General features: G+C 35.1%; 2 protein-coding genes across 3 annotated transcripts; both read right to left on the minus strand.

Moving 5' to 3' along the window:
• Positions 1-1,599: 1,599 nt before the first annotated feature.
• gls2b (glutaminase 2b (liver, mitochondrial)) lies at positions 1,600-11,632 on the minus strand. Of its 2 annotated transcripts, XM_017408891.3 has the most exons (18): positions 11,411-11,632; positions 10,810-10,912; positions 10,549-10,670; positions 8,382-8,511; positions 7,984-8,063; positions 7,484-7,647; positions 6,772-6,830; positions 6,118-6,150; positions 5,959-6,017; positions 5,738-5,804; positions 5,306-5,356; positions 5,026-5,202; positions 4,794-4,925; positions 4,043-4,135; positions 3,905-3,966; positions 3,222-3,298; positions 2,452-2,515; positions 1,600-2,353 (listed from the first exon to the last, which is right to left on the minus strand). In XM_017408891.3, exons 1-18 carry the CDS (start codon positions 11,551-11,553, stop codon positions 2,197-2,199), a joined length of 1,773 nt encoding a protein of 590 aa, XP_017264380.1. In that variant the 5' UTR covers positions 11,554-11,632; the 3' UTR covers positions 1,600-2,196. The 2 variants fall into 2 exon arrangements, with proteins under 2 accessions (XP_017264380.1, XP_024860065.1); XM_025004297.2 differs by lacking the exon at positions 10,810-10,912 and having other exon boundaries at positions 11,411-11,537.
• A 346-nt stretch (positions 11,633-11,978) lies between these two features.
• Positions 11,979-16,048, minus strand: rdh5 (retinol dehydrogenase 5 (11-cis/9-cis)). The gene is made up of 6 exons (XM_017408616.3): positions 15,944-16,048; positions 14,762-14,842; positions 14,326-14,648; positions 13,985-14,243; positions 13,213-13,376; positions 11,979-12,786 (listed from the first exon to the last, which is right to left on the minus strand). Exons 2-6 carry the CDS (start codon positions 14,791-14,793, stop codon positions 12,566-12,568), a joined length of 999 nt encoding a protein of 332 aa, XP_017264105.1. The 5' UTR covers positions 14,794-14,842; positions 15,944-16,048; the 3' UTR covers positions 11,979-12,565.
• Positions 16,049-16,996: the final 948 nt, after the last annotated feature.

Consider the following 16,996-nt stretch of genomic DNA (forward strand, 5'->3'; position numbering starts at 1 on the left):
CTGTCATGATAAAGCCTTTGATATTTCATAGGATAAGAGCATGTTTGTTTTTCTGTTCGCAAATGTCCCTTGCTTGCTGTGTCTTAAAAGTACAGCATACTTACAAAGTTTTGTGAGCAGTTACAACCAAGAGAACCAAGAGATGTTTTTTACTTTTTGTTGTTTTCTTTTTGCTGCCTGTTGGCCAGGTTGTTTTTGAAAATTAGAATTTTGTTCTCAACTGACTAACCTGGGTCTTATTGTTATCTTATCAAATAACTATAATGTTGGCACTTTCACAAATATTTGGTCTTGAAATCACAGAAAAATAGAACTGAAAGTTAACAGGATCCAGTCTGTGGAATCCCAATTTTCTATTTGATGAAAACACAAAAAGATCCAACATATGGAGGTAATGTCTGAAAAATGACATTATTGTGAAATAATAAACTATTTTCAGCTAGTATAAATCATATTAACTCAATATTTTACTCTTTTAGCCTAATGGTAGAAATAAAGTTATACTTTATTAATCATTCACAACACCATCAAATTAGTTTTTACATATTTAATTTTCATCTGTTCCAAAGTTGTTGACAAACCTAACATTTAGACCTTATCACCCTTACAGCTGCTACTGCAACAAAAATATTCAGTCTTACATAATCTGACTTGGTCTCTGACTTGGTCTTTATTATGGATATTAGCTTTGCCTCATCTTCTCTAAAAAGTGTCCTTGAGAACATAAACAGCATCGTTAATTTGTTTAAGAAATGCCATTCTGTCATTCATCCAAAAATTACATTAACATTATTATCATGATTTGCTTCATTCCACCTGGTTTTAATGTTCTGGCCTGGTTTCAAATCATTCACAAACATAAATCTAATCAAAGTGATTAGATCCATTTTATTTTGTCCAGGACATGTCCTTGGTGTAATATAATTATTGTGGAAAGCAATTTATAGCAATCTACTCTTCAAAAAGCACAGATTGATACGTAACTCGGTGACTTCTTCAAAACAACTCCAAGTTTCCAGAAGGTTGTCTGGTCAACAGATTGTTGATTTTGTCTGTTGTTGTAAAACGAAGAGCACCAAGTCGTCAGTAGCCTTGTCTAGAAGTTGTAGGTGATGAATTTCTAAACTGGAAAATCTGCAGGTGGTATTGCTTTACCAAGCATAAAAAAAAACAAAACAAAACCTCTAGCAAACAAAAATTCCTAATTTCAAGCTGTGCAGCCACATTGCATGGTGGTATCTTGGTCATGGGGGTCTGCTGAAATGACAATCGTTCCTTTCAATGTTAGGTCAGTCTTAATAAAATTTTTGATGCTCAGTAAAGCTCTTTTCTGCACTGTGATAAGATTTTGGTTTTGTTTTTTTTGGTGGGCCCACAGTGCCACCTAATGGAATTAGAGAAAGCTGGAACCCATGTAGACTAACAGCAGGCAGCTGGGGACAACTTCACTTGTTTCCAACTCAGCTTTAATTAGCTGGATGTGCCAGGTCAGTGTAAAAAGAACATGTCAACAGTAATTAACCCTGCATTTAAATACAGTGTTGCCAAGAACAAGTGTGTTAGAATGAACAAACCTGGACTCAGAGAAGCAACAGCCTCTTCAGTCAAAACTGAATGTTTTTATTCAGTTGGCTTTCCTAAAATACAATAATTATGTAAATGCACTTTTACTCTAATGACATTTAAAACAGTTCAATAATGAGCTTCTATCCCACTGCTTCATTGTAGATTCCCAATTTCAGGTCAAGTATTGAGAAACTTTAATTAGTCAAGATAAAATCAAACTGCAGATGGCAGAATGAATATAATGCATAAATTAGAAACATTTTACAATATGTTTTTGTTTATATGCAGTTAAAATGGCACTTCAGGAATTCGGTCATTCAAATTAAATATTTACATTTGAATAACATGACATATAGCACACACACTCAAATAAGTTTGTGGAATCATGAACATTTAATTTCCCTTTTTATAAGAAACTAAATCTACATATTATTAAACCACATACTGTTTCTAAAAGGGCAAGGAGGAAAAAAAAGAAACACCCTGAAAAATGCAGTTTAAAGATCACAAATAACCTTTTAAAAATGATTTGCTAGACACTTTGCATAGTTTATGTATACATTTACCTACTATATGTTGTTTTACTTGTTCACTACTTATTGTCTGTAAACCTTTAGATTCCTATAGTCATCACACCATGCCCTCAATAGTGTCCAGCTTCTGAGGATGCCCAGCTTCACCGTACTGCCTTTCCTGCAGCTTGCAGTCTTGTTGGTAATCTCTGAGCACCTTCACCACTGCTTCATGTCCAAACTGCAAAGCATCATCGACTGGAAGGTTCCCCCACCTAAATTTGATTCAGTCCACAACAACATATTTTAGTGAACATATTTTAAAGAAGGATAAGGATCAGTGGGAAAAGAGGTCATCAGATGTCATTCTCACCTGTCTTGTACAAATGGGTTAACTTTGCAGGTTTCAGTGAGGAACTTCACCACATCTATGTGACCTGAAGTTAAACAGACAGAGCAAAATGGAGTTTTAAATTGATGACAGTCAAAACAACTAACCTTGATTTGCTGCCAAAAAGCAATTCAACGTAAGTGCTTACAGTATAACAAACTGGGAATAGAGGCAATAACATAATGACATAATCAATCTAGCTAACAATTAAGTTTTGTAGGTGAAGAGAAAATAGAAAAAAACTGTTTTAACACCCATTTTTAAACACTAAAAACAAATAATTTAGTAGTGTAGGTCATCATCACATCATTTTTGTTGAATTAAAATTTGCTGGTGCTTTTTATGGAAAATATGGTTCATTAGCTCAGCTGCAGCTTAAGTTCAGAAGAACTTCTTGGTGTGATTTGTGGGTCAAAGTCTCAGTTCCAGAAAAAGAATCACTTAACATCCTATGATGAGATGTTAATTAGAGTTATTATGTTTGTAAGTTTGCAAAAACATATGGCAACTATTTTATATATTTTATTTTTAACTGAAGCAAATATAAGTGTGTAACATTTTACATAAGAAACCAATTAATTTCAAAGTAACTGTAGTTGTATTTGTTTTGTGGATGATTAATTTGAGAAAGACTATATGAGATCAGTTAGATGAATACCAGGCAGCCGAGTGCTTAAATCCCAACAATAGGAAGTGATACAAGAGATGCTGCAAAAGGTTTAAAAACCAAACCATAACCAGGTGGTCCTCACCCTCTGCTGCAGCTATATGTAGAGCAGTTCGGGAGTCATAATCTTTGAGATCCATGTCCACAGTTGAAAGGGCAAATCTGCAGCATAAAGTGTTTTGACAGTTTAAAAACACCTTCAGACATTTATGAAATGCAACATGTGTTTTTGGTAAAAAAACAAACAAACTGCCAGATGAACTATGTATTGTCTTATTTGATATAGCCCATCTTGTGTTGTAAATGTGATTATGAAGGTTGGGGGTGGGGGTAGTTCAGAAACAGTTCAAAAGTTAAAAAATGCACTGTACACAACAACTGCCAACTGTAATCCAGGTTATTCACACAGGTATTTGTAAAGGTAGAGGTGCAATAATTTGTTTTTGCTACTGACAGATTGATACTGTAGGATTTTTGCAAAATTATGAATGTGTAAATTTTACATTAGCGGAGTAGAGCCTACTGTTATCTCAAAAGTAGAAAGAATGGGGCCAAGATTAACAAAGAAAAAAATCCCTATGAATAAAAAACGTGAATCATAACCTTCAAATCAGTGGAAATCTGAGCAAAAGATTTGTCAAGTCTTGTTGCTATTTTTCTTTATGATTTATCCCTCACTCAGTTTGTCATTTAGTTTTTTAGACCCAATGTAAACAATTTGAGATACACTTTTCATGAAGGACAAACAATAATAAGGGCTTTGTGTACCTTCTCAAGGCTGACACATCTCCACTGTAGGCGGCAAACATTAGGTTGAAAACAAACTTGTTCTGCAAATACATTACAGAATAATGAATACGGAGTCAGAAGACAAATGAGATGCAAAGCATCAGACAAACAGCTCACCCTGTCATCTCCGTCCTGCCTGCGAGGATCTTGCTTCTTTACAAAGTGCCTCAGGTTGTCGTAGTTGTGAAAATTGAACTGTGAAACAAGTTCCTATGGAAGAACAATAAAAAGTCACATGGAAACCTTTTAAATATTAAACATCATGACTTTCTTTTCATTTTCTTTCACACATTTGTCTGAAACTGTGTAATGAATACTTAAAATAGAAACCCAGAAAATTAAACTTTTGAAAACTGCTTCTTCTGGGATTAAGATTTTTAAAATTATATTTCCAGCATTACATATATACAAGAAAAATATACATGTTTTGTCTTGTGACATTCATGTTTTTGCCTCTTCTTTTTAAACTAAACTAGTCTTCTCATACAATAGAAAGCTCTTTATGCAATGCAGTTTATGTTGGAATATACCATAAAGTCCAAATAGAAAAAACACAGATGGTATTTGATTTGTCATGCTCCTGACAACGCCTCAACAGTAATTTGTACTTTGAAGTGAGCATAAATTTATGCAAAGACTAGACCCAAGTAAACATTTGTGGCAGTTCAAAGATAAAAATTAAATTAAAGTATTCAAAAGATTTTGCGTCCATTAAAAAATGCAGACAAATGGACTTTTAGGCTTTCTTGTGTTAATAAGCACAAACTAAGTTATAGAATATTTTGAATAAATAATCAAGTATAAATTTGTTGCATTTTGAAGTATTTTTTTTGCATTGCCAGAAGTCAAAGAAACATCCTGTTCTTGCCTGACAGAAGTGTATTCCCCGGACGCTGTTTCCAACTCTGTCCAGAGGAGGAGACCAACACATCACTCCCATAACATTGGGGATCACCAGCAGTATTGCACCAGATACACCAGATTTTGCAGGTAATCCCACCTGGGAGACGAGCAAGAAACTGGATGTACTATTTTCTCCATGTGAGCAGAAGAGCATTATTTCTACTGCGTTAGAGAGGTGAGTTCCTGATGTCACTCACGTGAAAAGCCATCTGACCAGAGAAGTCATACATGCCGCACGAATGCATGAGGCTCAAGGTGTCTCGCACAGCCTCGGCGCTCAGGACTCGCTCGCCTGTGATTGGACAGATCCCACCGTTGGCCAGAGTGGCAGCCATGACACTTCCAGACTCACATGTCACTTCAATAGAACACAGCTAAAAGAAATAAAAAAGTTCACTTCACAACTGAAGATACTGAAAGGCTCTAATTTATTCACAGGTTATACAAGAAGATAATAATACAGCCAAAGTCACTTACTTGGAAGTAAAAATCAAGAGCATCAATCATATCTGCTCCTGGAGGAAAACACTGATGAATAAAACATCATAATCAGCTTTTGTTTTTTTGTTTTTTATTTTCTTTAGTTAATATTATTTTTCACATGAGGAATCAGTTTTCTGTATTTTCTTTTTACATAAACAGATAATCAAAGTGAGACACAGACAGAGGGCTCATTAAACTGCTTTTTAACTTTCATCAAATATCTATTGTTTCTGATTTTCTTACAGGCTGATAATTACTAAAAAAAAAAGTGTTGCAAGTTTTAAAAGTAACACAAAAAACTTTAATGTGATTGCAGAAAGCTGGACGTGGAGATGGGCATGTCAGCGTTTGAGTCTGCCTCAAAAGTGATGCAACAGAAAATCAGAAGATTCATTTTGACTCAGCTGAAAAAGTGCTCTAACAGACCTTCTTCTCTTTCATGTAGTATCCAATGGCAAAATTTCTGTCGCCTGTTTCTTTTTCTGACTGAAACCTGAGGCAGAGATGCAGCCGAGGTCAATATTAGATTATCAATAATGCATTGAGTCAGTGGAACTGTAATTTCCCTAACATAGACACTCTTGCAGCTTGGTCATGCTGAACAGACATATATAAACGTGAAACACTCTGAACAAAAACACACTCACGTGGCGTTGCTGAAGCCTATATATTCTTGGCCGGCCATCTTTTTCAAAAATTCCATAAACTGAAAAACAAAATAATTTTTTTGCTTTTAAATATGCTGCAGATTTTTAAATTTCTGCTTTTAATAAAATAAAAAATGAAATCTGAGGTGAATTACTTACATAATCAAACTTCTCTGCTTTATTTGAATGAGGCTAAAAAATAAAACAATTCATATTTATTTGTTGTGTAAAAATGTTGATTGTAAGTACCAAATCTATTTATAATTTAGTACTAATCAGAGAATAAGAGGGAAAAAAAACACAATATGTTACTGATTGCATAATTTAGGATCTTTTTATCATCTTGTACAAAAAGGTAACAAAACAAGCACTGATATCTTTAGCCAAGATAATATTTCACAAACCTGAATCATACAAAATTAACTAATTTCTTTAGTATTGTCTTAATTTTCAAAGACAAAAATGAAAAGGAATTACATTCATTCGGTACATTTGGATATTTTGAAATTTATCAAATGCAGTTTTTTTTAATAAGAATATAACATAATAACTAATATTTACTAAATCAAATGTGTCAAACTAAAATGTTGTCTATAGACTATACTATATGTTATCTTTTTCTTACATGCAACTATTTCCCAAGTCTTTCTTTGAGAAAATACAGCAAACCTCCAGTGCTCCAGTGTCAATCGTTTTATTTCCTCGTGTGACTCCAAAGTACAAACACCAGCTCTGTCACTGACCTTCACTAGAAAGGGAGCAACCCATTATTTGTGCTGATTCAACTGTCTGTAGTGAAGTTTACTGGTTTACCTTGATAAGGGAGCTGATCACTATGGCTCCAGGATTCACCATGGGGTTGTGGGGCTTATCTAGGAAAATACAATAAGATAAACCCAAAGTAAAAAAACAGAAGTTTTGGAAATAGAAATGGCTTTGGGGAATGGTTTAAAGGAACTAAAATTAATAAAACAACAAGTTAACAGATTCAGTGAACAATGTCTAAACCCTATCATCATATAAACCACAGAATTGCCATCCAAAAAAAAAAAAAAAATACACAACTAATATAATAAATAAGAACAAATAATAACAATAAAGGACTGTTGAATCCTATATAAATACTTTTCAAAAACAGAATGCTGAAAAATAACAGAGGGAATCTGTTAGGTAACTTGATAATTATTACTTATTTAGGTAACAGATAACTAAAAATTGTTGTGCATTTATCCATCCAGTCAGGAGAAAGGATTTGTGCTTTACAGTATTCCCAAGGAAAAATGATAAATGTTCTGCACTTATAGAGCTCCTTTAAACCACCTTCACCCACAAAGGACTTTACAATGTGCTTCTCATGCACCAATTCACACATATTTGATGGCAGCTCAGGTACCAGGACCACCACCTTCCATCAGAATCAACATGGGCTTCAGGTCCTGAACAACAAGAGCCATTTCCACACACTGACAGTATGATTGATAGAGGAATTTAAACTGAAACGAGGAGGCGACGAGGCCTTACACACCTTCCTCATCAAGTGAGAGCACATTGAACTTGAGTCCACTGGGCTCCATGCCGACATAGCTGTGAACCTTCTCAGTTCCAGACTCGTGGACGGAGATGGCATACTGCAAGGGTTTCACACAAGACTGCAGGCAGAATGGCTGCTTTGTGTCGCCGACAGAGTGCCTGAAGATAGAAGATCAGAATTAGTTTTAAAATATCTCGCTGAACGTACAATAGATGTACTTTAAAATTCACCTAATAAATAAAAACACGAGTTGAATTAAAAAAAATGTTTACTGGTGACTCAGATACTGATTCAAATTACTTTGTAAAAATATCTTCTTGTGAGTAAATGTTTGTTAACTGATCTCAAGATTTTTAAGTGAATGATTGTTGATAACTATGGTTGCACTGATCAAATTTTACTCAACAATTTTTGCCTTGAAATGATTTAATTTTTTTAAATGCACTTCTACCACTCTGCTTTAACTTGTCAGCTACAGTAAACGTATATCTTACCTTTGACCATCAACTGTACATAAAGACACCCCCCACAGTTCCGGGCTAAATTTGGCCAGCTGGGGGATGTAGTCTGCAACCTGCAGCCACAATTCACAAGAGAAAAAACAAAAGAAAACAGGGGAGATACTTTTCATGGAGGTTAACATTTGACATTTCATACAAACTTGTTTCAATGTAAGATGTAAACAAAAAAAAGAAAAAAAGCAATACATGATATATGCAATTAAATATATGTGACTGGTATTTGTAGGGTTTTAGCCTATAAGAAATTGTGTCAAAATTATGTCAATTATTTTAAAATGAGAAGTTATACATAAAACATGGCACCAGAAACCAGAAACTAAATCATCATTGTTCTGCTATAATAAGAAGAATCCCAGCAACCAAAAGATTACCTTTCCATCATTTTGCTTTTGCACTGTTTTGTAGATTTCATTTATTTTTTCTGCAAACACATCAAACTCAGGGATGATAAATTTCTTTCTGAAGGCCTGGATCAGCAAAACAACATTGCCACTGACCCATCTGAAAGAAAAAAAACACCATGATACGGAGTAATTTAGACAATTTACAGACAGACAGACAGAAAACAAGGTGGCAGGACTAAATGAAAAGGGATTGCAGAGTTTGCTACAGCAGATGGTGTATTCCTTTAAATGTAAGTGTTCAGAAGCATTGATGCATCCTGGACAACAAATTACGGTGAGTTGTTAAACCACAATAGCTATCAAGAATTTGTGTGTGTGTTGTTTTGGTAACTGCATATTTGCCACCATTTGAAGCTGCTAACATTGAGTGATGATCAGTTCATTTGTTACCAAAGAACAAACCCTTCCCATCTACAGGAGATATATATTGATAAACCCAATTTTTCAGACAAAACCTCCTTTCCTAACACCCCTAACACTTGTATAAACCTCGTATTTCCCTAAAAGAAATGCATATTTGTTTGTTGACATACAAACTATTTTGGTAAAAAAATAAATTTATAGAAAAGAGATGACAATTAAAATAATAAATAAAGAAATAATTGAACAGAAAACAGTTTTAGAGTTTGAAACAATATGTACTGAAATTATTAAAATGGCAAAACCATTTCAAACGTAGGCCTCAAAAAGGACATTTTAATTGAATCAACAGATTTTTGACCGAGACTCAACAAACATTTATTAAACCATGGTATTAGATTGAGTCACATGAGGTTTTTTTTTCTTGATTTCCTGCATAGAAAATGACAACAGGACAGGCCAACAGAGAGTTAATTATGTGGTATGTCACATACAATAAATCCTGTATTAAAATGGATTGTTGTTAGAAGGTCAGACTAAAAATAGTTTGGTCTCATGCCTTCGGCAGCCTATTGCCTGGTGATGAATGGAAACAAAACACCATGAAATTATTAGTGCTGTGATAAGAGTCCAATCTGAATGGCTCAGAGACAAAGAAAACACAACTTTAGAAAAACAATAAATAGGTTATCATATTCTCTGTCAGTTACATTTAAACATTTTAAATCTGTTTATTACTTTACTTTAATGTTTTAAAGAAACATAAGATGTAAAACTGCAGCACATCTCTGTCTATGATACAGATGTAGGACTTAAGAGAGCCCTTTAACCTAAAACAGCCCACCTGTAACCTGTAGATACCCTTCACAGAAACACCTTAAAATACTTATAAAGAATAAAGAGCAAAGGAGCAGTGTTATCTCTCCTGCAGCAGAGCAGCAGCCTCTGGGCTGATAGTTAACTGCAAGGCACTGCTTTCACTGACATAAGGTCTGGAAGACCTAGAAGCAAATCACCCTAATTCCATAAAATGCAGCAGCATTTGATTTGTGCTGATCAAGCCGGAGTAGGCTTTAGTAGAAATGTAAAGCATATTTCTAACTATTATCACACAATGTTGGAGTGCAGGTTGTCTAATCCCTGACCTCCTGTCCTCGTGTTGAAGAAGCAAGAACTGGCAACATTTTGTCAATAAAGTTAAAAATAACTGCTCCATAAGTGCACTCCATTTAGCTAACCTTAATGAGCTGATTCTACCTTTAGCCTTGTGACAAATTCAGTGAAAAAATTAAATTCTCTTTAAAAAGAAGTTATTATCAATAACTGTGTTAGTCTAATTAGAAAATAAATGACCAAGTTTTACTGCAGTCAGTCAAACTAAAAGCCAATCAGACGTCAATAACAGAAGATTTTACAGTTCACAAAAAAACAGTGAAGAACTTTGATTCAAGTTATCTTACATTCAATGCTGTTAGGCTGTGAAAGAACCATGACCACACTGAATGTGTGGTGCTGTTCTGTGCAACAAATGCATGGAACCATCTCAAATCACATCTTTAAACCAGTGTTAGTTCAGCCAGTTTGTTTATTTATGTTAGACATGAATATGACTTTCTAAGCTTGTTCTTTTGTTTTATGTTTGTCATAATGGTGGTACTTGGTGAGATTAATATTGTCTGAGGTGGTACTCCTTAGCTTTGTGTTTAAAGACAAAAACAGAAACTTAACCTTGAGCAAACGCTTGATCATCCTATGGAGGACATTCCTGTCTCACCTGTGGAAGAGGTCTCTGTCCATCATAACCTCACCAGCAGATTCCCTCACGGCCTGTCGCAGCTTCTCCATGCATTCCCTCAGCCGAGGGTCTGAGGGGTGAAGGCCTGTTTTTTTCAGGGCCTGCAAATGTGAAATTGGGGTCAACTGTTTTTTTGCACACAGTAAATAAAATACAGCATCAATTTAACTGTGGCTAAGGGGACATATGATGTCATGGAAAGCATCAATAACAAGCAAACAAACAAAAAGATACACCTACAGCAGTAAAGTATGCGATGGGCACTTGCTCTTTGCCCTCTGTGATGGTGTAAAAAAGCATGTTTTCCACTCCAGAACTGGGTGATTTGGAATATACATTCTTCCTGGTGAAGTGAAAATTAAAGTCTTGAGAAGCAATCATAGAATTTATTATAAAGACCATTCTATCGACCGGCGACTATATTTAAAAAAAAAACAACCATTCAAAACTAACAACAATAAAATAAAATACAAGAACTCTTCTTTGTTTACAGTTAATTAGTATTACTTGAATTTATTATTACATTTCAACAAATTCAAACTGTAAAAAAGGAAGCAGTATTCTGTTTCTTAAATGTGTGGTAATGGTAATGATTGTGTACTGTTTTTGTTGTTGTTGTTGTTGTTTTTTTTTACTATAACTTCTACAAATCTTTTTAAACAGTGTAAGACATGCACTGGTTCTCTGTCTGTATTCTTTTCTTATTTACCGTATAAACAGTAAATAACAGGGTTTTTTTGTTAGGGTTTTTATTTTTTATTTTTTCCTGTGATAACAGTGAGTAAGAAGTGAATGAACAGCCAGCAGGTTAAGGGTTATTTCTCCACACAGAGGCACTTACAGATGGGAATGTTCCCGTTGAGACGCGCTTGTTTCGCTCAGACAACAGGCCGCTGAATGAATAAATATCTTCCTCGTCGCTGTTATATTTTTGGCGATGAGAGGCACGAAGTTTGACAAACGCGTTGTTTTGAAACAATGCATGGCTGCGGATGGCGACAGCAACACCAGCACCAGCTGGCAGGTTGTCGCAGGTTAATAAAGCTGCAGCCCGTTCCCTGCCCTTCCTGCCTTTGAGCTCAGCAGCTATAAAAAGTGCTGAACTTATGCTGCCTTCACGTGTCGTCGGAATTGTTGCAAGCGTCTTGTATATTGTACAACAATAACATACGTTTCCAACAAGCATTTGAATGAACATATATGTAATGTTTAAAATAGTTGTGATATTAGAATGAAGACAGGTAGGGTTTTGCTTTACATCCCTGTTTGTTTTGTCTGTGGGGTTCAGTGCAGTGTGATATAAACTATTATTGATGAGAAGGCAGAGGATACTTATGAGACAAAAGTTTGATTTGTAGAATAAATGAGTCATTGTATAAGTGCCTCTGAATAACCACAACACACACACAAAGATATAATGCCATTTATTTTTTTCACAATGCCAAAGTTTAGTCACCTCCTGTTTCCTAAGGGCTGTAGAAACATGTTGGTATTAGTTTGATCAATTAGAGACATTTAGACTTAAAAGGCACAGTACAATTTTGCATACAGGTGCATCTTTGCTAACATTCAGCCATCTTACCAATTACCAGGATGATGGTCATCCCTGTAATTGAGTGCAGATGGGATTTTCTTGGGAAACTATTCAACTAATCAGATGAGACAGTTTGGACTCAACTTTGCATTTTGAGAAAAACAATTTCTCAAATGTAAACTCAAGCTGAAAAAAACAATCACACCAAGGAACATAAATAAATGTTAACAAACACAGCATTGTGTAACCAAACTGCCTGTGTTTACAGCAAATTCATTTTTCTTCAGAGTGTCTCAGTATACAGCCACCATTATACACGCTGAGGAAAGACCACTTTTCCATGGCAGCATATTCACATCTACAATTAACAGCAGGTCTGCTGTAGATGAGAATTATGGTTGTCAGGTTCTGAAATGAAACAAGATTACATATGTAAAAAGGCCAATTCTAAGTTACTTTGAGTTAAACGCTCTTGGAGGGCCGTGGCAGTATCAGATTAAGAGCGATATCAACTACAAATGAAGGCATGTAGGAGAGAGGGATCCAGAGAAGCTTGGCGTCCCAGCCGGCGCTGTATCGGGTTCGTGGGTGGGCGGCAGTCAGAGCGTGCTCCATGCAGCTGGTTACTTTAGTAAGGTCTGAGTCACAGACAACCTTCATGATCAAACGCTGGATCATAATAACTGAAAGTAAAAAAAAACAACATATATTGCAGATAATTATTGATTTTTTAAAAAACCTTATCTACAATTCCATTATTGAGGCCCAGTTCATATCACTATAACTTTACATTTTAAGAGACTATAGTAAACTTAACTTTATGCATCATACTTTATCTGATGTATTTTATGCAAAGGTATAAGAAACATATTGCATGTTTAGGTATGTTAAGACTGGAATTTTCCCATAAAGAACTTAAAAAAATGTGTATAAGATTTTGTTTCTTTCGTTATTTTGACGTCAAAGTTCAAACTACAATTCAAAATCTTTATAACTTGGAGCAAACTTTTGACATTTTGAATCAGTGTGTTGTAATCATATAGTTGGTTATATGAGACATGATATTTCGATGTAAAACAAACAAAAAAATCCACAGAAACAGTACTTACACTTATCCAGGTACTTGTCTCCATAGCTGGCTTTTACTTCAGGGCTGAGCTGATTCCACAGACGATGCAGCTCCCTCTCAAGGGTTTCAAGATTGGTCACAGGCGTCTTGAAAAATCCTGGCTCAATGATGCACACTTTGATTCCGAAGTAGTGTATATCTCTCCTGAAAAGAAGGAAGCAGTGAAGAGAGGACATGCTCGGAAAATTATTTTTGTGACAGTATCAAGAGACGAATCTTGAGATAACGTCTTCATCAGGAATTAGGACAGTAGAGCTGGCAACTGATTCAAGTTGAAAAAGGAACATTAAATAACATCCATCTACAGTAATTCATTACTGCTACAGATTATCTCCAAGTGCAATGAAAGTGATACTAAATGATGAAACTGGGTGTAACACTAAACCCACTCATCTTGGTGCTATAATTATTTTGTTAATGTAAAATAAAAAAAAGTGTTTTCTTTAGATAATATCACAGTGTTGGATAAAAATAGCTACTTATCAAGAGATAATGGATTAGTTACCTAAAATGACATCAAAGTAATAACAGATATGGCCATTTTCTGCTTCAGTGCAAAGACAATGTTCTTAAAAATAATGTTCCCATAAATTAAATTTAAAAAATGTAAAAATGACAAGTCAAATATTTCATTTGACCAACTGCATGTCCTTCTAACATCAGGCAGATCTTCCTTAAAAAAAGCTGAAAATAATATCCATTTCTCATGAGTTAATATAACCTTTACCATCTAAAAGGTATTTATGTCTTACCTGAGGCAGTCAGAGAAACACTCCACTGCAAACTTAGAGATACTGTATCCACCCCCATTTGCAGCCACTCTTCCCAGTACTGATGCTACGTTTACAATTCGTCCATGAGCCTTTTTGATAAGGGGCAGGAAGGTCACTGTCATGGCAATCACTCCATCCATGTTCACTTTTAGAGTGCTACGGAAATCCTCCACTTTCATCCATTCTGAAGGACCCATGGGTAATGAGCGTCCAGCATTGTTCACAATACCCCAAAGTCCTAAAGAGGAGACATTTGCCATGTTAGATGTAGTTAACTGGTTTGTCTTGGGTTTTAAAAAAGGTGTGAGCCGTCTCCTTACCTTTATCCCCAACCTCCTTCTTGGTCCACTCCATGGCGTTCTGAATGCTGTCCTGACTGGTCACGTCCAGCAGGACAGTTTTCAAACGAGAACTCGACACTCTTTTCAGATCATCGGCTCCCTTCTCCGTGAGACAGCCGGCCAGCACTCGAAAACCTCTAAGGTCGAGCTTTTTACACAGAAGGTTTCCAAACCCTGTGTCACAGCCAGTCACAAAGACATACTTCTCAGAGATGCCCTGAATCTCCAGGCTGTCTCTGTACAGCCACACAAGAAACCACAACACCGTAAAGGTGGCAGTGATATAATACCAGGCATCTTCTCTGGATAAAAAGAGAAAGAGGGTTGAGGCAAATGATATTCCACAATTTGTTCCAAGACGTAAATTAAAGCCAAAACTAAACAGAAAAAAAATTATAATATTTGTATTTCTTACCCTAAAATATCATATATAAACTGTATATCCATCTTGGCTTTGGATGTGTGTTTGTGGCCTTCTGCTTGCTGGAAAAATAGTCTGCAAAAAGGCCAAAAAGAAAAAAGAAAAACAAATGAAAAAAAAAAATATTGTAAGGAAAGCCCCTCAACCAAATCCCTGATTTTATAATATTGTTGTGTTTCATTCAGACATTGTAGTGTTCTGTTGAACATTCTTGACAGCTACTGAAAACAATGAATTTGTTCAGTAAAACTCAAAGAGGGGCTTTGTAATGCAGAACTGCTGGCTGCTTTACCACATGAGAAATCTTTGGATAATACTCTTAGGGATGGAAAACAAAAGAAAGTCATTTGTGATGCAGTGAGACCCGAGGAGATTACATTATTTTAAGGTAAAAATGTAATACCCGTGATAGAGCTGCTTAGCTCACTGCTGGAAACTAGTTTGCAGGCTTGTTAGGGAGTAGTACTACAACAAAAAACAGCCCTAATTGGAATATCAAAACAACAGCAAATTCAAAAAAAATCAAACAGCAGACATAAGTGCAAAAAGTCATAGAGGTTTTTAAAAAAATGCACTTACAGCTTTTTGTAATTTTCATATTTTATTAACATTAAAGCTGTCTTGAGGAGTGCCTTAAATGGTTACATGTTTTTGTTTACAATTATGAAATTTTGTTTACATGCAGTTTGCTGACTGCTATGGATGAAAGTTAAAGTTTTAACACCCGTCAGTCTAGTTATGAGTGTAAAGATGGAATACCTTCAATCTTCCAAATCCTAAAGTATCTTCTTACTTTTCTTTACTGCAAGTTTTAGGTGATTTTTTTTTGTTCAACTTTAATTTTCTGGTTTTTGGTTTGACTAGATGTTCACTTAAGCAATTTTTTTCAGAAATCCATCATTGAGCCAGATAAGAAATTCCTAAACTATAAAGTATTCTGTAAAGTTCTTAATCTTTTTGTAATATTGTTCTAAACTTTTGACATCAGTTCAGATGTAAATGTTTTTTTGTACAGAAACATTTAAATGATTTAACAAACCAATAATTTGTTTAAAATAATAAGTCCACAGCATTCATGAGAAAAAGCATTCAGTAATTCATTGTAGAGCTTGCAGTAAATCACTGCTCTGATTCAGTTTTGAAACAAACAGCACTATGAACATTTTATCATCCTACCTTTGTTGCCTTTTTGAAGAGTGACAGACCTCCACGAGTTCTTCCTTTCCCTTTCAGATTACTATTCTGTTGCAGCTCAGAGAGACTGGTCAAAGAGAAGCTTTACCCCTATGGTTTATCCTTTAAGACAAGTCCACTATTAGTAATCCCCAATCTGTAGCTGTTTTGTTTCATTGCAGAAAATGAGGGGGGAAACAAATCCCTCAAGAATTTTCTGTGAGCACACTTGGATTTCAGAACATTTTTTAAGTTATTCAAACTCCCCATAATCTGGATTAAAACTAGAACTAGTTTGTTGCAAAATACAGATATGAAATCTTGGAAAACACTTTTTTAAGCCTGGCTGTCTTGACAGAACTAAATGTTTTATGTTTTAAGATTGTTTGAACGAGTTCTGATAACGCCAAAGGCAAAAGACGTAGACAATATTTATGGTTTAAGTTTTGTTAAAACCATGAATACTGTCTCAGAGGCTCACTCATTTAACTAATTTCAAATACAGATTTAAAAAACACAGACACTCTTATAAACACACAAAGTTCATGCTTTAAAGCTCAAACGTTACATGCCGTGACTGTTTAATTCTGATGTTTTACTAAAAATCCTCTCATACAACAAATGTGTAGCAAAAAACTAGATTTAATCAGTGCAACTTTCATTGTATAGATCTTTATCAGTTAAACTTCTAGATAACTCTGAAACAAGAAAAAATGATTAGTGGTATAGTTTTCCAATGGCATTAATTTCGAAATGGCTCTTTATAAACTTTCCTCATTGACAAAAATCTGAATTATATTGAAAATTAGGGCTAACAAGTTTCAAGTCTGTCACTTGTGTATTGGATTGAGAGTCTGATTAGTTACCAAACATGCTTGTAGGTATGTGAGTGAACTTTTCAGCCGCTTTTGCAGTGACATAACTTTCTTTTATGCCACACACTCCATATATTGTTCGGTTACACTAACCAGGCAACAATTTATCCAGTGATTGTTCTCAGTGTGTTTGTTGCAGACTGTTGATAAGGAATATTAGGACTCCCTTGGGCCTTTACTT

Source organism: Kryptolebias marmoratus, linkage group LG4 (assembly GCF_001649575.2).
Source record: "Kryptolebias marmoratus isolate JLee-2015 linkage group LG4, ASM164957v2, whole genome shotgun sequence".
NCBI lineage: Eukaryota > Metazoa > Chordata > Actinopteri > Cyprinodontiformes > Rivulidae > Kryptolebias > Kryptolebias marmoratus.

Coding starts and splice junctions, on each gene's coding strand:
- rdh5 (XM_017408616.3), bottom strand. CDS start 14,793: ATGGATATACAGTTTATATATGATATTTTAGG. Junction 14,649..14,761: donor TTTATATATGATATTTTAGG/GTAAGAAATACA, acceptor CTTTTTATCCAG/AGAAGATGCCTGGTATTATA. Junction 14,244..14,325: donor GAAGGAGGTTGGGGATAAAG/GTAAGGAGACGG, acceptor TCTCCTCTTTAG/GACTTTGGGGTATTGTGAAC.
- gls2b (XM_017408891.3), bottom strand. CDS start 11,553: ATGCATTGTTTCAAAACAACGCGTTTGTCAAACTTCGTGCCTCTCATC. Junction 4,136..4,793: donor GGGGAATACACTTCTGTCAG/GCAAGAACAGGA, acceptor GTTCTTCCATAG/GAACTTGTTTCACAGTTCAA. Junction 3,299..3,904: donor GATGTGTCAGCCTTGAGAAG/GTACACAAAGCC, acceptor TTTATGCTGCAG/ATTTGCCCTTTCAACTGTGG.